We start from the raw sequence: 17,292 nt of genomic DNA, 5'->3' as shown, positions 1-17,292 counted from the left end.
CGGAGACGTTACTCAGAAGAGGAAGGACGCCATCGGCCACTTCCTCTGGTCAGATGATTGAAGGCAGAGAGAGATTAGTCCGCTTTCTCACGTTGCTGTGGCACTTCTCCTTTTCTCCCTCAATAACCTTTTAAGCATATGTAGAGAAGTCGCTTTGCTCCATCCATGTCATGGGGTTTGGTGAATTAATTAATTAATTATATACATAAGTAATATGTGAAATGTAGAGAGTCGATGCCGTGACGTTGAGATTCGGATCATCATCATCATCATCTGCTCATCGCGACCGGACATCAAGCGCTCCCCCGAAACGTCCCCTGCCAACGTTCTCGGCCAAGTGGTAGCGGTAGTAGTATTCTTCTGCATCGAAACGAAGCCTTCTCTCTCATCGCTCTCCTCCGTCTTGATGCGCGTGTTCGCACACACTCTTTCTCTCGCTTCCACATCGGTCGCATCTCACGTCTCCTTTTCCGCATCTTCACGTTATTCTCTCTCATGCTTCTTCATCTTCTCCACTGCGCCTCCTCCTCCTCTCCCCACTCCCCCCTTCCCACCCCCCCCCACCCCCCCCCCCCCCCCCCCCCTTTCCACGTGATCTCCATCTTCCTTTATCCTCCTCCTCCTTGCTTATAATAAATGTGACCACTTGCGGTGAAGTCTGACGGCGCTTCTTAGTCCTCAAGAGACCAAAGGAGGAGAGACATACAAATGGACGCCATCAGCAGCGGTGGCGGAGGGGGCGAAGGATGGCGAGTGGCGCCGCCGATGAGCGCAATGGAGATCCTGCGAGAGACCGTCCGGATCCTCCGCGCCGAGCCCTCCCCCTTCATGGCCACACTCGTCATCCTCATCTGCCCCGTCTCCAGCGCCCTCCTCTCCGCCGTCCTCGTCCCCCCTGCCGCCTCCGACGCCCTCGCCCGTCGCCTCGCCTTCCTCGCCGCCGCCAGCGGCCTCCCCCTCGCCCGCCCCCTCCTCCAACTCTGCCGCCACCTCGCTGCCACCCTCCTCTCCGCCGCCGCCTGCTTCCCCCTCCTGGCCACCGCCCTCCTCCTCGCCCGCACCTCCGTCGCCTACTCCGTCGCCTGCGCCTACGCCGGCAAGAAATTCCGCCCCGCCGACTTCTTCGCCGCCGTGCGCCGCGCCTGGCGCCGCCTCATCTCCACCTACCTCTGGGTCTGCGCCTCCATCTCCGCCTGCCTCGCCCTGTTCCTCGCCCTCCTCCTGCTCGCCTGCAAGGCGTTCGCCGCGTTGGGCTACCCGCCCGAGATCGTCGTGTACCCGGCACTGCTCACCGTCCTCGCCTTCTCAATGGCATACGCCCACACCATCATCGTCTGCAACCTCGCGAGCGTGATCTCCGTCTTGGAAGAGGTCTCCGGGCTGTTGGCGTTGCTGAGGTCGGTGAGGTTGATCAGGGGGCAGACGCAGGCGGGGCTGCTGATGTTCCTCGGGTCGACGATTGGGATGGCGTTCGTGGAGGGGCTATTCGAGCATCGAGTGAAGACCTTAAGCTACGGAAACGGGTCGTCACGGCTGTGGGAGGGGCCACTTCTGGTCTTCATGTACTCCTTTGTTGTACTGATAGATTCAATGATGAGCGCAGTGTTCTACTTCACCTGTAGGTCCTCTGTCATGGAAGAATTGGATGGGGATGGCCGTGCTCTGAAAGGAACGCAGAATGCTTCTCCCGAAGTGGACCGATGCTGAGTGAACAGAATCAAAAGCTAATAAGTATTCACCATTATTTCTGGCAAAACAGAGAAGTCGATGCATGCAATTAGACCTGAAAACAAAACAAAAACAAAAACAAAATTGCAGCCTCTCTACACTCAAAACAATGCCACCAAAAGTTTATAGTGTCATTCTGTTAGTTCTGCAGGTTTGGGTAAGAGCTTTACTCATACATTGTCAATTGCAGTACCAATTATGAGCGGCTGCATGTCATTTATAAGAAATTTATTGTGCACAGGTACAGAAATTTGATGATCAAGAATGACAGGTATGTGAACTCTTACATCTCTGAATGTTTTCTGGGATTTAGTAACATACATCTTCCTTTCTATATGCTTGTTTAAACAATTCAATGCTTCATACAAAATTGATTAGTTTTCCAGCCACATAATTCATTCATGTATCAGATAATCTTACTGCACAAAGCATGTTTTAACCACTAGGATGTGTTATCAGAGATTGGAGGAAAAAGAATGCAACAATTACTCACAAATGTTAATGGCCGCTTTTGTTGAGTCAATTTGGTGTTCGACAAGCACTGTTCATCATTCATGAGGCTGATCAATGGAGCTGTAAGGCAAAACAGAAACCTCAAGCTTTGTTAGATTACAGTAGTACAAGTGAAAATGCCTATACAGATATTTATCTTCAATTTTTTTTATTTTTTACACGAGTTCTTGTTTAGCGGAACCAATCATGACTTTACAAAAAGAATCATACCAACTCATGTTAGCTCTGTATCATAATCATAGTTACAGGAACTGAGATTTGGCATTCAGTACCAGGGGTACCTGTTGACATCTGAACCCAGCAACCAACAAACTTAGCGCCTCGATACACAATAGATTAAGATTACCAGACAAGTAGATCACCATCCTGGGATCTCCCGTATCATGATTCCGGTGCCATGTTTGATGCAGCATCTCGGGTTCAGTTCTATCATTCCTGACCCGAGTCGCCTGGTAGGCAGTACTCTTTTCTCATCAACAATGGAGGGATATCATGAGGTGGAGTATTATTTGGGACAAGCTAATTAAAATAGTAGTCAATAAGCAGGTGGATGGTCATCTGACATTTTTATCTCCTCGATTTGTTTCTCTGGTGTCCTGCATGAAATATTGGGGTTCGATAAATTTGAAATCACAACATAAAGCAGAAATGATAATAAGCATATGTTGAGGAGCAATGAGATACCTTGACAGCTCTACTCCTGGGTGTCGAAGATTTGGACTTGTCTATCCCCCAATCTTTCTCAGCTTTCTTCTCAAGCTCAGCCTGCTTGCAGTTATCCTGATGTGCCCGCCGAAATAACGATATGAAATTCCGAAGAGTAGTCACTACTGCATTAACAATAAGGCAGAAATTATAATTCCAGGTTGAGAACTTCCGCTTGAGAAACAAAGTTCCCGTAGCATAAGGAACTTATCATCCATGCTGATTGCTTTGTGGATTCCTTCACATGCCATAGAGAGAAATAGCAGTTTACAACATGGACAATAATTCCTACAGAAAGTACTCAACAGTGGAGTCCTTGGTAGATGTTTCTCCCAAACATTGGCTCGTCATCCTAGCCTTTTCATGTCCTCTGAGCCCTTCCAAACTCTCCATGTTAACTTATTCTAGTCACGATATATACCTAACTTCTATTGCCCATTCTTCACCACCATTCAAGACTTTCTAGACATGTTTCATGTCCTCTGAGCCCTTCCAAACACTCCATGTAAACTTATTCCAGTCATGATATATACCTACAAATGCCCATTCTTCACCACCAGTCAATATCGAAGGCTCCTGATAATAACTCCCATATGCACTAGTAAACGAAGCAGCCAGTTGGAACAAACCTTCCAACCCACCATGCAAACATGAGATGTTAGGTCATAGCTTTCCTGAATATTGTTGTGTGTCTTCCCTCTTATCACACTAGCCATAAAGATTCATTCTCTTTGCTCATATATATAAAAATATATGTGTTGTATCACACTAGCAATACAGATTCATTCTCTTTGCTCATATATATTAATATATATATATATAAGTGTGTTGTGTGTGTCTGAAATCATACTTAACAACCACTAGCAAGAAATAATTTTTTTTATTAAGAATAGAAGGAAAATAAAAACATTATTTTTGAGTGTTCTAGCGACTAGATCGATTTCACATTTCATGTCATATCTTGAGCCTACTTATCTATTTCAGAGAGATAATGCTGAGACATCTACTTACTCCAGGGTAAGAGAGAGATTAAGGCTTCAAACAAATTTTAACAACTAAGAAAGCTGATCATGAAATGATAGACAGCCACACGTACAAGAGATACTGCTTTTTTTTTTTTTCTTTTCTTTACATTGAATCAGCAGTTTGTGCCTGTGGAATTATTATAGGTTCTTTAGTGACATCTCAACAGAGAAGAGGTAAGCAAATCTACCACTGCAGGAGTCTAAAGAATGATCCAATATCATACCACCAAAATAACAACAATGGGAGTTCCTATCTCCCATCGAAGGAGAAGTTGATCATCAGACCATTTCATCATTTAAATTTGCAATACTGAAAAGGATTGTCCAACCGCCTTTTCCATGAATAAGCAGGAAAGCAACATGGAAATATGCAGGGCATGCTTACAAATAGATGGAGTTGTTTAACAGAAATCAGCCACCAAAGTTACCATGAAAAGAAATTTATTTGACCAAGTAGTGAAAACTGACCTTGTTCAAAAGAACATTGTGCAGGATCTTCGCCAAAGTATAAGGCAAGGGCATCTGCTTTTCTACCCTGTAATGGATAAGAACAAGTGTTACTTGAAACTAAGACAGCATTCACGAGTTACACTACTAACTGGTGACCTACCACTTCAGTATAAAGCATTGTTAAGGATTGTACTTCAGCTGCAGCAACAGCAGTAAACTCCTTCAGGGTCTGATAATTTGATAACATAATTTCAGCTATAAAAATAAGAAAATGAACTGATGTAAAATAGGGCAAGATTTTAGCAAACATAGATCAGTCAACAGTTACGAGCAAAATCTCTTCACAGAAGAATATGGCAGATTAATACCAATATTCATGGGTTGCAAGTGCTGATACCAGGCATTACAGTGAAGTTTAATCATTTTCCTAAAGTAGCTTCATTAAGGCCATTGAGCCAAGTCCATATTTCAAATGAGATCATCCCCTATTACTCCCAAGCATTACTGCTACCATTAAATTTTATTTTCCTCCAAGCTAGGTATTCCTAATTCAAACTGAACCACCATCCTTGAAGTTTAGAACAAGATGATGGTGTTGTTATAGACCACAAGAGAAAGCTTAACATTTTATACTTCATCTTAGTGGGCAATGCTTAGCAGTGGCAAACAGTCAAGCAACAAAAATCAGCCGGGTTTAATTGGCAGATGTAATATAATCATTGACTCATGCCTCCAAACATGTTATCAAACAAATAGAGAGAACAAGACCATGGTTTGCTTTACTAGTTTGTACTGATGTACCGCCCGTTCGTTGGTACGATATGTACTTGTGTACTAACACATGTTATAGTAGGGCGTATTGATAGATCAGTATGCACCACCCATATCGGTCCTCTATTAGACCAGTATGTACTGTACTGCCCATATCTAGCGGTACAACGAACCTTAGGCAAGACCTAACAACGCTTAATAGGAAAGACATATTTTTAGACATTTGGAAGCCTTTGAGCAAATGGCATGTGTGTTACTTTGAAGGATAGACAGATGCTGAACCTTTAGAAATACTTCAGATATAGGGCCATCATTTTCAGAAGCTTGCAGCTCAAACCCGACCTTCTCCAACCCTTTGACTACGGCCTGCATTTCTTCAGCCAAATATTTCAGTTGTATCTGCATAAAATTTGTTTCAGAAAAACCTATAAACTGCATGATGCTCAGTTTCCATATTGCAAATAATGGTAGTTAACTGACTGAAACCTTAGATGCAGCTTCCAAACTTGTAATATCCTCATGAAAATCCAGAAGATGTGGGGACTTGATAGCAAGTGCCTGATTTTGTTGCAACAAAAATTCAATGAGATTGTATAAAAGAATTCTTAGAGCCAAGAACATTTTGTATCAAAAGATAAACGGATGCAAGTAGAACTTAATGATTTCAAACCTGATTGACTGAGCTTTTAATTATATAGTAACCCTAAAATGGTATATAGTATATACAGCAACATTGTCCATTCACTGATGATTGTCTAATTTACTTCAATTACTAAAAAGTGAGTCATGTTTAAAGAGCCTATTATTTGTGCATGAATAAAACCTTAAATTTTCCTTGATCATTTATGGGCAGTAACAGTCATTTCTGGAGTCCAGAAAATTTTTAAAGTTTGTAAGCTGAAAAAGAAAGAGGATCGATATTGGATACAACTTTTCTTTTTCTGCCATTTAAAATTGTCCCCTATAGTAATTAAATGCCTAAGAAACACAGAACTTCAGCCTTTTCTTTCTCAATATTTAACACTGCCTAAAAATAATTTAAAAACATTCCTTCCGATTAATCAAAAGTACATAGTACAAAGCTATTCAATCTTGATCATTTTAGCATAGTTATAGACTTGGAGTAACACAAGATCCTACAGAAATAAAGGAGAAAGAAAATCACAACACAGAACTTCAGCCTTTTCTTTCTCAATATTTAACACTGCCTAAAAATAATTTAAATACATTCCTTCCAATTAATCAAAAGTACATAGTACAAAGCTATTCAATCTTGATCATTTTAGCATAGTTATAGACTTGGAGTAACACAAGATCCTACAGAAATAAGGAGAAAGAAAATCACCACACCGTTGTATCCTGTTGCCAGTCATCAATTTTGCTCTTAAGGTCAACCATTCTTAAGACCATGTTCATCCCACTTATCAAAACCCTTTTTAACCCAGTGTGGTTAGTATGATGTGACCTGCGGGCCAACATATCATGTTAAAATGAGGTCTGATTGGATAATTGCCACATTAACTTGATGAGCCTAAACTACCTCTATAAATTGATTCATCTTAGCCCAGTTTGATGATATTAGATCCATCCACCTCTAAATTAATTCAATTCTTCTCTCACATCTAATATGAGACTAAAACAGAGTATTATAAACTCCCCATACTAAAGGTTTGGTGTCCTTGTCAAAGCCTAAATCATCGCCCAGTAATGCTCTAGCTTGACATATGATATTCAGTTTAATAGTGGCTCCACTTAATGATGTGTTTCCAGCTATATACGTAGGTTATAGGTAGTCATCCCTACTTGGTGCCTCACCAAGCTTCCTAGTTATGCTTTTATACCATTTACTATGACTTGATTGAATGGTATTATTGATCCTTTAACTTGATGAACCTGAACCACTGGTACAAAATGTTCCAATAGAGTCATTTAACCTATAAACCAATAGAATGGTCCTTCCATATCCAATTTGAGACCAAACTAGGGTGTTATATATCGGGTTTCCAAGAGAACCACATAGGTTAGTTTTTGGGTCAGAACTTTGGTTACAGAACCTTATCCTAGTACAAAACATAACATATGATTCTAATTAGCCTCATGATAATAGCTCTACAGGTGCATGCAATGCTAAGTCCACTCATTTCAATTATACACACATCTTGGAATGAGAACTAGCTCAACTAATTTCACCATGAAATACTTACAATTTGTTTTATAAGTTCACGAGATTGAACTCATGGAATATCTAGAAATGTCTCATTATGTTATTGTTGGATAGCTTGAAATTTTTAATCCAGTTTAGTTCTATCTTTGTTTTCAAAATCAATTAGTGGTTTTATATAATTTCTTGTTCAAAATGGCACACCAACAATTAAAACTAAAGTAAAAGAGTTAGTGTATGCTTGGTCCTGCATGGACCTCCTGATCCACCTATGCCTATTAATGACGATCACATGTTTTATATGTTACAACACTCCCCTAATAATTTAAGTACTTGGTGTTCGATCAGTATTCCATGTTGACACTTAATATATGTATAAAAGATTGTTAGCTGACATTTCTAAGTATGCATTCCCTCCTTTCAGGTTATATGCTCACTTCACTCCTAAAGTCCTCTAGTATGAAGTTTGAATCAATTAGATTGTCACACTTTCAAGCTAAACATTAGAATGTAACTGATTTAGCTGACAGGACCCTTGCATAATGCATATGATAAAGTAAATGTAGTCATACCTTGCATAAATAATGCATCAGTGTCATCTTATTGTTGGTGGAACGAGTATCAGTAAGTTTTAGAAGACTGTCCAGGTGGAAACCAATAGCTGAGCCTGTAAAATTAGATAAAATGCTATTTCAAACTGAAAACAACTAAAAAGTGGAATGTAGCAAACCTAATCAATTCGACAAAGAATTGGATCATCTCTATTTATTAGACCATCCATAAATGTTCCAGAAATAAACAAGAATGATGAATAGATAATATCAAGAGTACATGAAAATAAAGCTACCTCTTGCAGTTCCTTGGTTTAATGTATTTCCAAGGTACAGAATTTTCTTCATTATCTCCTTTAATTTGGCAGAACTGCAAACCTGACACGCCATACCTAATGTAACCACTGTAAACATAGTGATTAAGATGATAAATGCTATTTCTCATGATGTACCTGTTCACAAACAGAGTCTATAGTGTTTAAACTCTTTCTAATATCCAAAACCTGGAGGAAAAAGGCAAAAAAGGAATACGATCAGAGCCTGCCATTAATTTTCACGATAAATGTAACAGACTGTCATTAATTTTCATGATAAATATAACAGCCTATCATTAATTTTCGATAAATGTAACAATAGAAACATGCCGTGACCTGTGAGCCAAACTGAATCTTGAAAGAAAAAACTCTTAGTTTCGACTCCACACGTGGAACTTTCATCAACTCTAGAAAATACTGCAGTGAACACCAAGTGGTATAAAAGTAAAATAATTGTCTTTAATAATATAAAAAAGTTGAATAATTAGAAAGAACAGACACAGTAAATTAACAATAGCAGAATAGTTCTAATATGTCACCAATCTCACAGAAAATCCGTAAATAAGCTTTACAAGACTTTTCATATATTAAGGTGTCTGTCTGCTACTTCAGCTCATTTATTTATCAAAATCAAGGCAAATACATAAAACATGGATAAAAAAGACTGAGTTTAAAATTGAAACTAAAGAAAAGCAATTTAAATTACTTGGGCCAGAATATTGCACAGACATTAGTTTCTCATGTAATGTCGTCTCAGTCGAGGATAAACTGCAGCAAACAGACATTAGACTCCAGAAAGATTTCCTGGTTAATTTGGTTTCAACTGTAACATGACTGAAGGTAGATAAGGATATATTATAGGAATAATCCCAATGCTCAGGTGGCACATCTATGGATATATGTGAAAACAGGACCATGATGCACTGAAAGACCAAGTTTTGGAGCTTCATTTTGTCCCTTAAGAGTATATATAGTAGCACAAAAATTAAACTCAAGTGTAAAATAATGTAACAACTTGATTATTTGAAAAACCATTAACATGGGTCTGTACAATCTATAACGAATAGGTTGTACCAGATGATTCCAGAACCCACAAAAATGGAACATGTGGGCAAACAATTGAATTGCCTGCTTATAAAACACTAAAATAGAGCAATTAGTAGCAATTTCAGCTCCACCTACTCCCATAATAATATATAGCTTGTCAATTCAGTGGTTGACCATGTATTAACAACACAAGCATCAAACTTACTATAGTGGCTTTACAGTGTTTGGCAGGCTAATTAAATGTCCTGATTTATTTTTCGATCTCATATCATCAGGTGAGCCTTCCATGTGATAAAACTTAAAGTAGCAAGAAGAACTGTATTATTGTTTATGCATATCACTATTGGATAAACAAGCTGATTTTAGGTACAAAACCAAATGAGGCATGAAAAATGTCGCACTACTTTACACTCTAATTTTACTTTTATAAACACCAAAATGCTCCCTATTTTTAATCACAACAGGATTCTGGGATTTAAAACCCATATAAATGACCCAAAGCCAATATTCAAATCTTGGTCACCATTCCATTCTTAAAATAAATTATTATAGCAGAATATCCCTGGAGATATCAGATCACTTAGTGAAGTATAATGTACCTGCTCACATTTACCAAGCTGGTCCTTGTCTCCAGTGTACCCCTAAAAACCATAAAACAGAAAAGGAAAATTTTAGTGACAAAACAAGGTGCAGTCTTTAGAACTATGAAATCTGAAGTTTACCTCTTAAGTATAAAATTCCTAAAACTATATTCTTGCACTTATATCCTCTATAGGACTGCATTTGAAATTTTTCAGGTTACATTTATACTTTATCATATTAACATATATAGATTATTAGGAAAAGGGGTATTAACAAGACGCACCTTCAGCAGCTCCATTTCCTCTTTGGTTGGACAAAATTTGATCATATTTTCCACTTGATCCACATCTAAAATAGAATCATCCATTGCAAGAGCAGCACTCTGGGTAACATTTAACCATTAATTTTCAAATTGAAGAAAACAAAACTAGTATTTTTCAATTATGAATGGCTTAGTTTTGAGAGTAAATTTGTGCTCATGACCTGAATCATTATAAGTAGATGTTCCCTCGACTTTATGCATGCATGAGGGAAATTAAACACATGTTGTATGCCTATACATATAAGTTGTGTGTTGTGTGCAACACATATCACCATGTTGATGCACATTAGTAAATACACATGCTGTCCATGACTACCTTTTGAAAGATAAATAACTTAGTGCAACTCTGGATAATGAAATAACATAAAAAAATCTTGATTAATGTATTGCCTGTATTTTAATTTCTAATATGATCATTCCCAATTAAACACACAGTTAATGATTCTTCTGATTTCTCTTTCCAACTATTTTAGTATACTATATATAACAAATAGTTGTAGAATACACTGGACAGTAGACACTTCCAGCAGCCAAAGTGTAGAACCAACATAAGTATTTATATGAAGCTCTTTGGCAAATTAAAAAGAAGAAAATAATATGAACTGAAGTTCAAATTTCAGTTTTGACCCATATATTTTGTGGAACTAAGAGTATAGTTGTTTCTTAAAGAGAAACGAAAGCTAAGCCATTTGTACAAACTAGTACAAACCCAGAATTACATTCAAAAAAACACTTTCTCATGTTAAAGTTACATTTAATGTTTGGAAAAAGTGGTCTCCCAACTTATCATTTTATCACCATATCAAAGCAGGTCGTATGACTGATATTTGATCGTACCTCCTAATTTTATTTTTGACCCATATACGGAATTTTGTGCAAAGCCTGGTGGTCTTTGGCTCAAGCTGTAATCTTACACTTAGGTTCATGTGTCAAGTGTTTATCCGGATTCTGGCTTGCTCCTGAGATGGATGTTATAGTTTATGTGTTAGGGTCATTTCTTATCAGCTTAAGCTTTTGAAAGACGTGATCATGCAACTAATCATTTTATCACTCCATAAAATGGAATTAAAAGATCTCCATGTGTTTAGAACTCACAGCTAAAGATAATTAAACCATACCTAAAGCAAGATCAAGATTATATTCCAGACAAAAAAATATGCTTACCACCAAATCAGAAAGTGGAATCTTGACTTTTGTCAGCATGATTTCAGTGTTGTTAGCCCGCCTTAAGTCAATCTATTAAAAGAGTTGAGAGAAAAGTTCAGTAGCTAAAAGCTGAAGAAGAAAACATGCATGCACTTGCAGTTATTGAAACCTATTTTTGATTCACAATGTTGTGTACCGTAGTACATAACAAGAACTACATGTAAAAGACAATTTTGTCTGAAACTTCAGCCCCTCATTTATACATAGCCATGTTTATATATACTGTTAGCATTTTCCTTATAAGCTATTAGCATTGCTTGTAAATCGGCCAGCGCCGTCTTATACACTTTAACCATTGAATCAAAAATAAAAATATTTCAGGAACAAATGAGAACATTTAGTTGTTGCTTGAAAAGAGCTCCACATTTTCTTAGCTAATAGTGACACAGAATAACGACCCTTAGCTATGATACACCTGAATCGACTAGATTTCGTTTCTATGATCTACACCTAAATAAATATCAATGAACAAGAGAGCAGTCAATCAAAAACCAGGTGAACTATTGATAGTGCTGCATTTAGACTGAAGCTACCAACATTGTTATGATGTATAACAAAAATTAAGGCCCTCATATCTTACCAAGCGAACTTTGTCAGGTTTCAATCCAAGAAATTTATGACGACCCTCAGTTTTAGAGATATCATTTTTGGGTACCACTGCTGGGAAGAGTCTTTCAAGTTCAGATACATCAAATTCTGAAGCACTGCATGCAAAATGTTAATTTATAAGAATAGGGAGCAATAGGCAGACTATCATAGGTTACAGTGGTTGTTCATTACAAGGACTAATTATCTTATGGTTGTGTCGTGTTTTCTGGAATGATGTTATTGTTGATGGTTCTACAGTTTTTATTTGTGAATTATAAAAAAAACTTTACTTATTCTGTGATTTTCTCCTTTATTTCTTTTGTTTCACTGCATCTCAGGTTACTGAGCTTTCTTTCCTTTCATATATTGTAAACAGAAATACCTGATAAAATTCCACCTTTTTTTCTTTGAAAAAATAGGAGAGTACTCAACATCTAAAGCAATAAGAAGCAAGCAACATCAGTACAAGACAGTAGCCATCTAATATAGTGGCAAGCATACATTACAGAGGAAGCTGTTTGGTGTGAAACTCACATAAATGTATCAGCCATTGACAAATCCAAAAAGCACATGGAAAAAAATACCATAAGTACTATCCTTCAGGTTCTTAGGGGACCAAAAGTGTTAGATGTTAGAAAGAGAAAGAATAGACAAATAATTACTTTGAAGCATCCTCAGATTTTTGAAGTTCTGCCCATATGCTTCCTTGAACTGCTCTTGTTACTTTCACCCAGTGCAATGGCTTCAGTGATGACCTACAAGGTGCTGAACTCACTGAACTTGTTGGACATATGAGTCCATGCCTAGGTGATATACCTCTAGCATCAACCTGAGAAACAGGCATAGCTGACACAGTAGAAGAAGGAAGTCGTCTTACATGAGGAGAGGCTCGCTGTTTAGGAGTACGAGCTCTAGGAGGTGGTGGAGGAGGAGGAGCGCCACCATGTGCTCCTGGAGCACGTAGTGGAGGTCGAGCTCCTCCATGAGTTGCAGATGGAGGTGGAGACAGGATAGGGGCAGCACCTTCTGGGGGTTTTGATGCATTTGAGTGAGAATTTAGCAATGGCTCTAGTGGTGGAGCAGGAGGCATCATTGAAAAGCATTTAACAGATATTGCTGAATGAGGAGGATGAGGAATATATACACCAACATTTTGGTCAAGAGGAGATGGAGGTGGAGGTGAAGGTGGTGGACCTTGAGTTCTTCCTCCTCGATTTGGTAGCAACAAAGGAGGAGGTAACAAATTTTTGGCGTGAGGTGGAGCAGAAGGTGGTTGTGGCAGAAGAGCACCTTTCATATTGGCTTTAGGACATAAGGGTGGTGATGGTGGAGGAGGAGGCAGAGCTGCACTTTTGACAGAAGCTCCTGAGATCACATGGGAATCGAGGAGTGGTAGGCCTTTGGTAGATTCTCCTAAGAGCATAGGTGGACAAGACGGGCCTTTAGCAAATGAACATGAAAGTATAGCTGGTGAAAGAGGAGGCAGACCATATCCGACACTTTCTTGTTGTTTAATCCTTGTTTTTATTACACCGGAATCAGACAGTCTTATACATGTTGGTATTTTCTTTGAAATTGTACACGGAGACTCTTTAGGCGTCAGCATTTGACCATCATATAGTGCTTTCTGACTGACAACCTTCAGATCTATCTCACTTTCAGAAACACCATTCTCTGTATTATCTTTCCCCACATGCATTTCCATCTTGAACTTCCCTTTGTTTTCTATATCCTGGTTCCCTGGATTATGAGCCTTGTCAACCAGAATGAACTTTTTCCTGTTAACAGTAATCTCTGGGTTAGGTTTACACTCTCTTTGCTCTAATATGCTTTCAGCCTTTACTTTCAGAGCTTGTGCTTCTGACTCACAATGTATATCATGCAAATTTATCATCTTATCTGTAACAATGTGAGCTGAATCATGCTTGATATCACACATTTCAGTTGTATCATCTTCAACAGCTAGAACAACAATGTCCTTTAATTCATGTTGGTAATTGCTCACTTCTATTATATTCTTCTCCTCACATGCAACCATGTAGTCTGCAAGCACAGACATTTCATCATTTACCTTAGGTTTTGTGCTAGTGGTAGGTAATCCACTCATTGTTTGGAATCCAATACCCAGAGTTTCCAAACGATTCTTATCCCGTGGTTCTACCTCATCTCCTATAACTAAAGAGCCTGTATGTCTACCACAACACGATGTCTCTGAACTGGGCTCATCATACCTTGCAGCAGACCTCTTTATAGAACTTTCCTGCTTTAGCATACCTGCCATAGATGGAGCTTCTAACTTGTGACTCATATTCTCTGGAATAGCTGACACCTTGATGTCACCTACTCTCTCTTGATTAAAATCGCTGTTCTCTAAAGCAATCTTCTCTTCAGCTTCTGAAGTTGATGTGCCATTCCTTTGCTGAGGGGGTGTGCTTCTCTCTACAATCATCTTGTCTTCAATTGGAACCACAATGTCCAAATCAACTAATCTTTCAGCAACAATCTCCTTATCATGTTTGAAATTGCTAGTTTCACAAATAATCTCAGCTTGACCGAGCATACCAGGAAATTCTGAGTTGACACCTATTTTTTCCACATCGGCAAAATTTTGGGTGATCATACTCTTTGAGACCTCGTCAGAATTACTCATTTCCAATTTGCACCTTGCTCCCTCTGACAAAATATAATTTTCGTCCTTAGGACTCCTTCCAGGATCTCTTTTGGCATCATGGATCTGGAAATAAGGATCTCTTTTTATGTCATGCCAATCTGAACTGCTAAATGCTTCTGCCTCAAAAAACTCAGCTGCTTCTTTGGAAACACATTGTGTCTCTTTCCTCCCTTCAACGACCATTTCTGTGCTTGTATCAGATATGGAAGCATCAGAGTTTGAAAAGACAACCTGGTTGGGACATGAATTTGATATTTAATTTCAAACCTGTGAGAAACAAAATAGTTGTACTCTAGGAAACAGAAACCAACCTCGATTTTGAAGTCCTTTGGGAAATGATCCTTCGCACTCCATACAAGATCAATTTCATCACGTGTCAATGCCAAAATATTAGATTGGACAAATGCTGTGTTAAACATGACTCTGAACATCATTTCCTCATGTTCCAGATCTTCGTCCAGATGCAGGCATTCGATGACAATATCTCCTTGAACGCAGCAACAAGCATTAATTTTTGTTGTTACAGCCTGAGCGTGCAGTGATAGTTAAATACCAAAAATGTATAACTAGATAAGATAACTAATGAAACAATGGGCATATGCAATACCTGTCTATAATGATGAATGTGCTTCTTGGTCCTTGGTGTTGCGAAAAGCATCTTTGGACTACTGCTTGTGGGTGTCAAATGGTCTTGCCGGTATATGCGAACCATTGGCCTACAGCCACCTTCGCGATCAAACCTGGGAATGGCTTTGATAATCAGGCATTCCAAGGTGAAAGTGGTTTCTCGTGGAGGCCAATCTGACATGCTACCTCGTCTGGATATGTATTGAAGGTATCTAAGATGAGAAGGTTGAGGGTTCAAGGGGGACAAAAGATGAAGGAATTCCTTAGGAGCTTGCTTGTACACCATTTCAAGAGTCTTTTGTTCCCCAGTGTACTGCTTCCCGTAAAGGAGTAAGCTAGCAAGCATGAAGGCAAGGACCAGCCAACCTTCCCGCTCACAGTGCATCAGCAATACATTATGTAGCCCTTCCATTGACAGCCAGCTCTCGCTTGACTTCAGGAAATGGTGGATCATCACCAAAGGGAGCAAAGGACATCCCTTGGACTGCAGCGGGTAGTCCATGACCATGATATCATACTCCGACAAAATGTCTGAAATTTGGCTCCTCTTATCTCTTTCTCTGAAATTACAAACCATGAAGGAAGCATCCGGGTGATAGCCCTGCAGTTGGGCAAATGCCCCACCCATATAGTTCTTGTACTCACATTCTCCCGTGGTTTCAGTCGAGAAACAGCAGTCAAACACTGCAGAAACAATTCACCCAAGAATCAGAAGCACGAATCATAAAGGAAAAGACCTTCTGTGTTTTGACACAAATCCCGCGGAACGTTCACATAACGGGCGAATCGAAGATCAAGAACCTCCAGCCGGGAGAAACGGAAAACAAAATCGCCGTTCAACGGCTACAAGATCAGCCAAGACCACAAAATTCAACACCAAAAATTTCCAAGATCCTCCAAACACATTTCCAAGAACAAACCCACCAAAAGTCACCACACTCCACCTCAAGATAAGAGGGAAAATAAATCAAAACCGTAAAGAACCCAGTCATTCCACAAAATCAATGCTCGACGATGGGTACATATAGAAGAGCACTACCGTAAACGCGTTCGGCAATCTCCAGCAGCCGATCGGGCGGCTTCCGGAAGAACAGCCTCTTGAACAGCGCCATCCGTCACCGGCAGCGCCACCCCGCTTCCGGCACCCGGCCTAAACCCGAACTCTCGACCGCCCACCGATCGAACCGGCCCCTCTCCACTCCAAGCTGAATCCTGCTGGTGGCAGTTCAAGAACGACCAACGGACCAAGCTCCCCACAAAAGACCAAGACCCTTTCACGGCGGACGGAGATCGATCGCGAGGGTTTCGCGTCCGCGCGAGACGAGAGAAAGAAAGCAAGTGAAGGAAGAGAGAGTGGAAAGCAGAAGTGGGTGTTTGATTCTTTCTTAATCCTTCCTTTACTCTAATCGATTCGTAATGTGGGTTTGGGGGGGAAAGCGGAAGCGGGAAGGTTGCCACATCAGGGGAGGCTTAACGCATCGTGGTGAAATGAACGATCGAGATCAGTCAGAGTTTCCCAACGGACGGACGATTTTGCTTTCGCGTATACCTAACTTCATGCGTCCGCTCGATTGATCTCCAACGCGAGGCGGGATTGACACGTGGCGGTTAGGCTGGAGCTCGGACTTTTCCAAGTAATTAACTGATTTATTAATAAAGATTAATATTATAGATTAGACGATCTTCCTCTGTGCTAGCCAAACACACCGAATGCGTGGCTTTCTGTGATTCGCTGGGATCAGGTGCGTGTGCGAGCGGATAGATATTGGATCACATAATACTGTCTCATAGCTTGAGGCCTCTAAAAGAAAAAGGAGACGACGGGTCGTAAGAGACCGACATCCAATATCAATATGATGCGGATCCGTATGCGAATCCATGTTCTCTAGATTCGATCATGACCCGATTCCAATTTAATTCCAAATAGATCAAAAGAAATAAAATTATCGTTCTCGAATAACCAGTGAATCGGGTCGAGACTATCTCTCTCTCTCTCTCTCTCTCTCTCTCTCTCTCTCCCCCCTATCGGAT

The 17,292-nt window shown here is 39.8% G+C and overlaps 2 protein-coding genes across 4 annotated transcripts; one reads left to right on the top strand and one right to left on the bottom strand.

Annotated features, from left to right (window-relative positions):
* The first annotated feature begins 571 nt into the window (after positions 1-571).
* Positions 572-2,289, top strand: LOC103988010 (uncharacterized). Its single transcript, XM_018827808.2, has 3 exons — positions 572-1,885; positions 1,970-1,999; positions 2,188-2,289. The coding sequence occupies exon 1, from the start codon at positions 709-711 to the stop codon at positions 1,705-1,707; it is 999 nt and encodes a 332-aa protein (XP_018683353.1). The 5' UTR covers positions 572-708; the 3' UTR covers positions 1,708-1,885; positions 1,970-1,999; positions 2,188-2,289.
* LOC135639692 (formin-like protein 5) lies at positions 1,564-16,653 on the bottom strand. 3 transcript variants are annotated; one of them, XR_010497009.1, is made up of 20 exons: positions 16,301-16,653; positions 15,242-15,945; positions 14,946-15,161; positions 12,626-14,865; positions 11,956-12,079; positions 11,334-11,405; positions 10,131-10,229; positions 9,865-9,906; positions 8,555-8,635; positions 8,357-8,407; positions 8,201-8,282; positions 7,926-8,020; positions 5,679-5,750; positions 5,475-5,591; positions 4,582-4,650; positions 4,440-4,506; positions 2,926-3,071; positions 2,523-2,837; positions 2,222-2,301; positions 1,564-1,703 (listed from the first exon to the last, which is right to left on the bottom strand). XR_010497009.1 is itself a non-coding variant. In XM_065153556.1 (18 exons), the coding sequence occupies exons 1-18, from the start codon at positions 16,371-16,373 to the stop codon at positions 2,796-2,798; spliced, it is 4,392 nt and encodes a 1,463-aa protein (XP_065009628.1). In that variant the 5' UTR covers positions 16,374-16,653; the 3' UTR covers positions 2,345-2,795. The 3 variants fall into 3 exon arrangements, 1 of the variants encoding a protein (XP_065009628.1); XM_065153556.1 differs by lacking the exons at positions 1,564-1,703; positions 2,222-2,301 and having other exon boundaries at positions 2,345-2,837; XR_010497010.1 differs by lacking the exons at positions 1,564-1,703; positions 2,222-2,301; positions 2,523-2,837 and having other exon boundaries at positions 3,001-3,071; positions 4,582-4,619.
* Between the last annotated feature and the right edge of the window lie 639 nt (positions 16,654-17,292).

The sequence above is a fragment of the Musa acuminata genome, chromosome BXJ3-6 (assembly GCF_036884655.1).
Source record: "Musa acuminata AAA Group cultivar baxijiao chromosome BXJ3-6, Cavendish_Baxijiao_AAA, whole genome shotgun sequence".
Lineage (NCBI taxonomy): Eukaryota > Viridiplantae > Streptophyta > Magnoliopsida > Zingiberales > Musaceae > Musa > Musa acuminata.
Note: the sequence above shows the minus strand (reverse complement) of the source record. Positions and strands in the feature narration are given on the sequence as shown.